The 9,928-nt window shown below is 47.4% G+C and overlaps 1 protein-coding gene across 1 annotated transcript in view; it reads right to left on the reverse strand.

Annotated features, from left to right (window-relative positions):
- Positions 1–8,883: 8,883 nt before the first annotated feature.
- POU3F2 (POU class 3 homeobox 2) overlaps positions 8,884–9,928 on the reverse strand; it is a 1,366-nt gene continuing 321 nt past the window's right edge. The window contains exon 2 of the mRNA XM_024759317.1: positions 8,884–9,928. This exon is cut by the window's right edge and continues 83 nt beyond it. Coding sequence (XP_024615085.1) covers positions 8,884–9,928 — 1,045 coding nt within the window.

Below are 9,928 nucleotides of genomic sequence, written 5' to 3' on the forward strand. Positions count from 1 at the left end.
GACCCGGCGCTTCCCCGTGGCTTCGCCGAAGCCGCCCAAGACCCACCTCGGGAGCTTCCCCGGATTGTGGTTAAGCGGGGAGGGCCGCAGACCCCCTGGCTTTGCCAAGTGGATCGCAGTGTGCGGGGCTCGCTCCAAATCTTCTGCTTTGTCATATTCTCCTTTCTAAGGGCCTCCCCGACCAACAAAAGGTGGCGAAAGTACGTTGGATCAATAGCAAAGATTGTTATTTAGATAACGAATTAATCTCCCTGTTATAATACTTTTTATAGTGAACTTTGCACCCCTTCCATAAGAAAAAAGGAATTTAAAGGAAAAAAAGTCTCAAACAGGATTAAGGTTTTAATTACAATTCCCTACCGAAATAGTATGTTTGATGAGCTGATCTTATCAATTAATAGTAACATTAAAGCTCAAGAAACAGATTCACGGGAAATATGCTTAAGGGCGTCCCTTAAAAGTAATCGCAACCGGGGAACTAGCGGGGCAGCGGGCCAGGGACGCGGGTCCGTCGGCCAGTGCGGGGCGCGCATCCGGGACGCAGGATGGGGCGGGGGCGGCGGGCCCAGCTCTGGGAGACGCGGCCGCGCGGGTGGGAGGGAAATAATAAATAACAGACGCCTCTTCCAAGCCGAGGCCCACATCAAAGTTGGGGCCCCGCAAGGGCCGTGCAGTTCACTGCGTTTGGGTCAGCGTTATATTCCAGGGGCAAATAAAGTAATTTGAACATGCACCAACAGTTTTCCATAAAATACGAGTTAAAAGAAGTAATAGAACTAATCACTGTCTCCTCAAATCAAGTAGAAAACATTTCAATGCACTAATTAGAGTAATTAGAATAATAAGCCTCTGCCTATATGTGGTAAGACAATGTGTACAAACAACTTTATTTAATGTATACTGGTAATCAGCGATGCGTGCCTGCTTGAATGCTTAGCGCAATAAAACTACCCTCCGTCCGCCCAAACAATCAAATACAAATTAGTTTAATGATTGTGCCTGCTGAATGTCTTAGAAATCCACAGGCAGAGGCGAGTAAATAGAAGCATCCTTGTTTGCGTGCGTCCCCGCCCGGGCTGGCTCCGGGGCCCGGTGAGTGGCCGCGGGCGGGCGCGGCGGGAGAGAGCAGGAGGCCCGGCGCGCGGGGCGGAGGCCGGGCCGGGCGCCAGCCCAGACCTGCGCCGCGCCGGAATCCCTGCTTCTGCCCTGGCCGCCTTCCCACCCCTCCTCGGCCAGCTTCCCACCTCAGTGGCCCCGCCGCGCACCCCAGGCCCTAAGAGCCCCAGTGCCCCGCTGGGCGTGCCCTCCTCCGGAGGCGAAAGGCCTTGCTAGAACTCCCAGCGCCCGTCGACAAGGGTTTTAAGAATTGAGTGATTTCCTCCCACCAAGCGACCCTTCCCAGGGGCCTTGGGGGGGGCCAAGGCGGGCATCCGCCTGGGGTTCGGGTACCCAGACCCCAGAGGAGGACCCCAGGCCTCGGGTGGTGCGGCGCGGCCCCTCCCTGCTCGCTGTCCTCAGCTCTGACTTGGGACGGTGGGGTGCCCAGAGGGGCTCCCAGGTTTCCTCCTGTGTAGACGTAAGAGCGACTTTAGGCCCAGCAGGGAGAGATCGGTGTCCGAGGGTTTAGAGGTTCGTTTTCCTCCCAGTTTCAGCGCTGGGAGACTCGGTTCCGCTCCACTGGAGTCAGGCAGCTGAGGTCGAGGGCAGCCACAAGTCTGATGGGTGTGGGCTGAAGCGAACACGCTCAGAACTTCGCTCACCAGCTCTCGGCTCCCTTGCTCCATTCCTTGACCCTCCCCATCTCCCCACCCCCTCTCCCCCCAAAATAGACAAACAGGACAAGGCCAAATTATCTACTTCGCAGGCAGCTTTTTTCCTCCCCAGTTTTCCTGCAGTCGCCTCCTCTGCCCTCTTCTCTTATGGCTCCTTCTCCCACAATTGCCTCTCTCAAGCACAAAGCCATGTCCTGGGCCCAACTTTGCAGAGTCAAGCGGAAAAGCCGCGCAGGCAGAAAGCTAGGAGAGTCACTCGCCCCTGGACCCTCGACACTTAGTTGCCTCTGTGCCCCATTGCGTCTCTGCCCCGGCCACGCGCGCCCCTAGAGAGGCACCGCCAACTCACCGCGACTAGGAACAACTTCCCCGGGGGCGGTGGCCGCACCCAGGGCATCTGCCCTCCTTCTTCTGACCACCAGCTCTACCCTCAGCCTGGGGTGGGCGAACCCACCAATCGCCGACCCCCTTCCGCCTCCCAGGGTCTGCCTGGAAAGGGAGAGTGCTGGAACGGCCCAGCAGGTCCGGGCTGTCCACCCTCCCCCTAGGGGTCGGGGCGCCCGAGCAGCGGGAGCCGCAGAGAATCTACATCTCTGGCCCACACTCAGGGGCAGTTCAGCGTCCCGGAGCGAGGGCCGGGGCTGGAGTCAGGGAAGAGCCGGGCTCGTCTTCCTTCGGTCCACCCCCCCGCCCCGCCCCCGCACCGTGCCGGCTGGCCGAGGTGCCTGGGCCTTCCTCTCGGCGGCCGGGCTCCCCGAGGTGGGGGGCGCGCAGCGGGGCTGGGGCGTCTCCCGTGCGCTGTGTGCCGGGCCGACGCCCGCGCGCAGCACACTAGCCTGCCTGGCCCAGGCGCTGTCACAACTTGGAAGGAATATTGTTAGGGTAGCAAACAAACGACCCAAAGTTGTTAATGTCAAATCATTCTCTTCAGAATCCTGTGCTGTGGAACATAAAAATCCTCGGACGGGATGAGATTTCTTAATAGGAGGAGGGAAAGAACTCCCAACACTTTCCACAAGGATTTTTTTGCCGGAACCGTAAAGCCCAGTGATTTACAATGGCTAATTTGTGTTACAAACCCGCAAGAAACTTTTTCTTTTTCCCACTCTGCTGCCAAACTTTGGCCATATTTAGTTGTGTGTGGCTTTCTTCTTTCCTTCTTTTTAAACAACAAACCCAGAGGAAACACTGGTGGGAGGAAAAATATATGCTCCGAATCAAAATGGATGCAGATTCAAATTTACTCCACAGCGAGGTTTCCTATCGCCGTCGTTCTGCACACCGAGAGTTAATCGTATACAATTTATAACAATTAAAATCCCCTCCATATTGCTCAGATGGGGTCCAAGTGCTCCCCTGTCCTTCTAAAATCAGTGACAAGTGAGTCTTTGTGGGGCATTTATTTTCTTCTTTTTTCTAGATGACAGCTCCCCATTCTGAGAGCAGAGAGCTGTTTGCCGCCAGCCACAGGCCACTCCAGAGCCCAGGCTCTTCATCTGCGATCCGCGTAAGGAAGTCCCCCCGACCCCCCGCCTCCAAATCCCAGACAAAGAGCTATAAAAACTCAGAAAGACGTGGAAGAAATGAACTTTAAGATATAGATGCACTTTTACTGGTGTATTAAATAACATTTCAGACATTAAAAAAAAAAGAAATACATCTTAATGTTATCAACAACCAGAATTCTAGGAACAATAAGAGAGGCCAGGGTTGTTTTGATGGGATATGATATTGTGTCTAAAACCTCTAATAGCTAAGCCAAGCAGAGTTGTTGGTATGGTAAAGGGAAAGTACTACATGATAAAGTTAATTAACTTTTTTTCTTAAAAAAAAAAGGAGGAAACAAATTTCCTAGCTTCCCACCAAACACAAGAACAATGTGAAAATATTCTGATTCTTCTTTACCTCCACAACCAAGCAAAGCCTTAAAGAAAACTAAAAAGCCATTTTCTGGCCCTTCTGTACCCACATCTACATAAGGGTCATTGAAATAACTCTGGCCCAAGTTCTACAAAGGTGAGCAAGTTTATTCCATGATTTGCTAGCTGAGTGGCAAGCCCCTGCCACTTTTGCATTATTTCCCATCCTGAATCAAGTAGGGGCAATATGTACCAGGAGCCCTGGTTCTCTCCTAACACCATCTGCCCCCTGTTAAGAGACTATGCACCACTGAAAAAGTAAACTTTCCTGAACAGGGAAAACGTTTGTATAAATTTAGCTGTACATCCCATTTAGTCACATTGTCAAGATTCATTCATAGTAACTTCAAAGATGCATCTTTTTCTTTCATTTTAAATAAACACTGTCCCTTTTGCCACACTGAAATACACAAGCAGACCCGAAGAAACACTTTTACCTTTGACCCTCACTTCACCATCCTTCTTCCTTTTTCTGTACAAGCTCCGTTCTTTACCTCATTCTTTAACTTGTCTAGGAATTCAATAGAATCTAGAACAGAGTTCTATAAACTGATTGAAAAATCAACAAAGACAAATCACAGAGACCAGTGATAAAAAGATCATTTCTCTCACCCTGCAACCCAGCACTATGCAAGCTGCTTCCACAGTAAGGCAAATGAAAGGCAAATGAATGCAGCATATAGACACACAAGGGCAGGTACCAATGTGCTCACATGACATTTTTTCCCCATTGTTGCTGTTGCATCTCTTTATTAGTTGCTTTTGAAGACATAAGAAGATAGAAAGATTAATGCCTTTATTTCACCAGAAAATTCTGCCAACCAGTGTGTGGTTCCCACTGGCAGAAGCGGGAGGGGAAGGAGAAGAGTGCTTTTGTTGCTGAATCTGAAATATAAGGGAGGTAACTTCATGGGAACTGAGAATGTTTAGAAGTGCCAAGCGTAATATTATTTATGGTCACTCCCTCCATCTGACCTTCGCATAACTCTCCCACACGATCATTTCTTCCCCGTCTTACCCCATAAAATTTAAAAGTGACCTATCTTGAGGAAACACAGGAGCTCTTTCAGGATGGCCGTGTTCTGCATTATTGTCTTTAGGGAAACTAAAGGGTTTGTCGTCGTGGCTAGTCAACATTTTAGGGATGACTGCCCCACAAATTTCTCCCACTGGCAGCCATGGAGTTTTTCACCTTGGCATGCCATACACTCCCCAAACGGGCATCAAAACTGCCCAAGTAGCTCTAGAGTCTGAACGGCAAGCATGGGTCAAAACCGTGGCGTGTCCGTTTAACACGTGATGGTTTCCAGTCAGTAGCCCCTGTGGCTAAGAACAAAAAACGCCTTCTCAAGGTCCACTCAAATGCCCTGCAGAGGGCATATGCTGCTTGTTTTCTGCTTACAACGGAGGGGGATATTGACGCAGGACTCAAATCTATAGCCAGCTTAAACATTTTACCCATCAGCATGACTGCAGTCACAAAACACTTCTTCTTTCTGTCACTTCTTGTTCAGACTATTGATAAGATCATTTGGCTGAATCTGTTTGGGACCTGTGTAATATTGACTAGGAGTTAGAAAAGATGATCAGATGTAATAAGCCCAGAAACTACCTTTCAGAATGGGCATATATATACTTAAACCACTGTTCCAAGCAGGACTTTAAATAGATCAGCAAACTTGTAAACTAATGCAACACTGCTTGGATTTCTCCCTAACCTTAAACCTTGTGATGTTCCATCTAAGACTATCTGAAACAATTTGTTATTAGCATCCTGGTCTTGAGTCTTTCCCCTATGTTATTTTCTTTTTTTCATGTCTTGTTTCAGATCCTGTTTGCTTGCCTGATGAGAAATAGACACTATGGTATAAACCATTGCAAATTCCATCTTTTTCTGTAAGCCTAACAGGAACAATATAGAGGACCTACCTCTAATCACTTTGTAAACACACATAGTGCATATTGTCAGAATCATTCTTTGTTGAAAGATATTTGTTAACTATGAAAAAGAATAATCCTCTTTACTAAGCCTTGCTCTTCTGTAGGTCCCAAATTATGTGAGGACATGTGGGTGAAGATCAAAGTCCACCTAGTTCCATGGATGCTCTCCAGAAAAGCACAATCAGATAAGGTAAAGCTAACCTGGAAAGATGATGCAGGGGCACTGCAGATATTTCAGGGGACAAACACCTCTTTGTCAGACCATGAAATGGCAAACAAACTGAAGTTCAAACCCAATGACCATTTCAATGGAATACTACAGGCTTAGTGACTGCAAGGTTTGGGACTGATAGTTTTTGCAAAGAAAAGTGAATCAGAAGAGTATTCTCTCTTAAAAAGAAAAAAAAAGTTCCTGAAAGTTATAAACATGAAACCTGGCAGTATATGTAAAAAATTTATTCCAAAACTTTACGAAGTATAAAGGAAGGGAAGTGTTTTACACACAACTCAACTCAGTCAGTATAAGGTCTAGGGTTTTCCCCCCTTAAAACTTGGCACTATTTTTAAAATAAAATAAAGATATTTCAATAATTAGAACAAACTATGAAGGTATTGTGCATTTCTGTTTTATGTAGATAATAAAATATTACTTTAACATAAATATATAAGGATCTCTGCGTTTTTATTTTCCCCACAAGCACAACCAAATGTACCAAAACAAAGTATTTTTAAAGAGACTGAACAAAAAAAATTACATCCCATATAGATTTTGCTCACCTACTCATTTAAAGCTACAGAAAAACAGTTTCCAGAACCCTTTTTGCTTTAAAAGAAATAAATATACATTGAGGCAGGCCACTTAAAAATGATATGAAAATATTTCCCTGGGTAGCATTAAAAAAAAGAAAATAGACAAAGAAACGTTTAAACTATTTCTGCATTTCAAAAGACAGATATTAAACATATATACATAGTGGTAAGGTTCAGTGGTAACTTTCATCTTAGTAAACCTATGAGAGTTAGAGGAGCTATAGACACGTCCCCTGAACTCCAGCTTCTGACCTTATCCACTTGGTAATAAGAATGTGAAAATTCATTTCCTCGCTTTACCATTGGCTCTATGCCCTGCTCTGGATTGCTTCACTAAAGGCCAGTTCCCACACCTTAGGAACAGGCGGCATGATGCACCCCCCGAAGCAGCTCCATGCCCATCTCCTTGTGACAGTCATTGGGGGAAATGAAATACGGGCAAATAAATATGCCCATTATAAGCCATCATTTATCTTGCAAAAACATTGAAAATGAAACAATCACAGGTGTTTGAAAAGACAATATAAAGCATAGTTCCTAAAACATTAACTACTGATTGCAATGCTAATCTGATGCCCAACAATAATTTTCTGGTAGTGAGAATTTAATTTCTTAAAATAAAAATTTGTCTAATAACTAACCAGAAAAAAAAGCCCCAAACTTTTAAGATGAATAAAAAGTGTTTTCCCTTTTAGCGCCCTTTTGTGCTGATTATTATTTAATATTTTAACTGATCACAGTTTAATGGTATTTATTTTCAATAAAGTTACAAGGTTTTTTTTCCCACCTTCACTTCCCGGTAGAGTCTTTTGTTATGAGAGTTAATCGTTTTCCATCAAGATAAGGTCAAAAAACGCACTTAAAACTGTTAACAAAGGGAGAAAAGGAAGGATTGAAAATAACATTTTTTTCTACTTCATTTGGCTTTAGTAAAAGAGGTGGGAAAACTCTCCAAGTCAAACTGGTATTTTCTGTAATAAATTACAGAAGAAGAGGGTGTGGGACCTTATATATGATTTGATAAACAAATGAGCTAGTGAAGACAAAGTCAGCCTAGAGTGGAGATATTCTCTGTATGCATATGGGTATTTGTGTGCTAAGAATCACAGTCTATGCATACACCATTAAGTTCCCAGATTATTTTCTTTATGTTAAAAAACAAAAGCTATTAGAGGAACAAAGTTTAACTGCTGCTGTCAGCACAAATAATTCCTCATAATTAAGTTATTAAAACCGAAGGCAGAGAACTGTACAGGGGTGTCTGAGGATATATATCTCCCTAGTTCTCTTCGAAGTGCCACTTTCCTTCTGTTGGACAACTCTGGAAATATATTTAACCTCCACATTTCCTCTGAGCTCTTTCACAATGGGCCCGCCTGATAAAATGAAGCAATCAGTCACTCACTATCGATTTTTCTTTTTCTTCCCTCCTCAACCTGCCCCCGAAACACTGCCTGAAAATGAAGTTTACTTTGTGGCTGGTAACAAAAACCAATGCTTCACTTTCATTTTTGTATTCCAAACAGAATTCTTGCCTTGGATAAAGCGGGTAGACCATGCACATTTCCTGAAAGCAGAGAATTATTTATTTTGTCTGAAGTCAATCGGTTTGCTTTGGTAAAAGGAGCAAATAAACGTTATACCAATGTAAGGAGGGGGGAATCTGAAGGTTATCAAAGTTCACAAACAGTAAGAATAACGAGAGGGGCAACACAAGAACATTAGAGATGGAGAGTGGCCAAAAGCTGGCTTCAACTCTCTCCGAGGAATAAAAACCAAACCAAACCAAACCAAACAACCAAACCAAACCCGGCAACTTCAAAATTAACGCTGGGAGAAAGAAAAACATGTTTGTGAATTTGTTCATGTAAACTTCAATTTTCTTGCAGTGCAAATTTATGTGGTTAAGTTTTGCCTACATCAAAGGACGTGTGTATTTTTCCCTCTTTCCTGATGGGGATCCACATTAAATAAACACAGCAGCATGGGCCAACTCCAAGCGTCAGGAGCTGTGTTTTGTGTTTATCACGGTTTGGTAGATTTTTTTGTCTTTTTGGTAATTTATTTAGTTTTGCCAGGTATTTAACTCAGTGTTAGCCATCTCTCTCTCTCCCTCTCTCTCTCTCACTCTCTCTCACACACACACACACACACACACACGCACACACACATTCTCTTCTCACTCTCTCTATGAGACACTCCACTCCATTGACTGGGTACTAGCCTGTAAAGGTCAAAACATATCATTACACCTGCTACCGTTTAAAGGATAGTCCAGTGCCTTAGTTGTTTTCCTTATTTTTTTTTTTTAAGGTACGGGGAAATAATAATTAAAAAGAAAAGAACAATCAGAAGTTAGAGAGGGAACAAGGGGGCCGGGAAAGGGTCGCGGACCGAAGGGGAGGGGAGCCCCGCGCTCTGCCCCTCCCCCCCGCTCGAGTTCACTGGACGGGTGTCTGTACCCCGTGGTGTGGTGGCGTGTCCCTACTCCCCCCGTACACATCCTCGGCGCCCGGCAGAGTCCCTCCGGGAGGGGTCATCCTTTTCTCTTTCTGTCTCCTGTTACAAAACCAAACTCTCACCACCTCCTTCTCCAGCTGTAAGCTGTCCGCGAGGGAGGTGATCTCCTGGGCCGAGGGCTTGGGGCATTTGAGGAAATGGCTCTCCAGAGCCCCCTTGACGCTCACCTCGATGGAGGTCCGCTTTTTCCTCTTGCGCCCCTGCGCTGCGATCTTGTCTATGCTCGTGGGGCTGCCCGAGGACGAGTCCGCCTCCTCCAACCACTTGTTCAACAAAGGCTTCAGCTTGCACATGTTCTTGAAGCTCAGCTGCAGGGCCTCAAACCTGCAGATGGTGGTCTGCGAGAACACGTTGCCGTACAGGGTGCCCAGCGCCAGCCCCACGTCCGCTTGGGTAAATCCCAGTTTGATCCGCCGCTGCTTGAACTGCTTGGCGAACTGCTCCAGGTCGTCCGAGGTCGGCGTGTCCTCATCCGAGTGCGGGTCATGGTGCGCGCCGGGGTGGCCCGGAGGGCCCTGCGGGGGCGGCGGGGGCGGCGGCTGCTGGTGCGGGTGCGAGTGCGGGTGTGGGTGGTGATCAGCGTGGTGCGGCTCGTCGTGCGCGTCCCGCAGGCCGTGGTGGTGCAGCCCGGCCGGCTGCCCGCCGGCGCCCAGCATACCGTTCACCGTGAAGCTGGGCTGCGAGTAGAGCAAGCCGCCGTTGGACGCTCCCATGGAGGGCGGGAGGTGCGCCGCAGCCGCCGCGCTCCGCCATGCCCCGGGCCCCGGGTGGTGGTTGGCAGCGTGGTGCACCAGATGCGGCGGCCGCTGCTGCTGCTGCTGTTGCTGCTGCTGCTGCTGCTGTTGCTGCTGCTGCTGCTGCAGGGCTCCCGGCCCGTGCAGCTCGTCGCCGCGGCCGCCCTGCTGTACCACCACCGAGGGCTTGATGTCCGGCTGGCCCAAGGGGCTGGTGGACCACGGGGAGCCG

The sequence above is a fragment of the Neophocaena asiaeorientalis genome, unplaced genomic scaffold, assembly GCF_003031525.2.
Source record: "Neophocaena asiaeorientalis asiaeorientalis breed wild unplaced genomic scaffold, Neophocaena_asiaeorientalis_V1.1 scaffold505, whole genome shotgun sequence".
Lineage (NCBI taxonomy): Eukaryota > Metazoa > Chordata > Mammalia > Artiodactyla > Phocoenidae > Neophocaena > Neophocaena asiaeorientalis.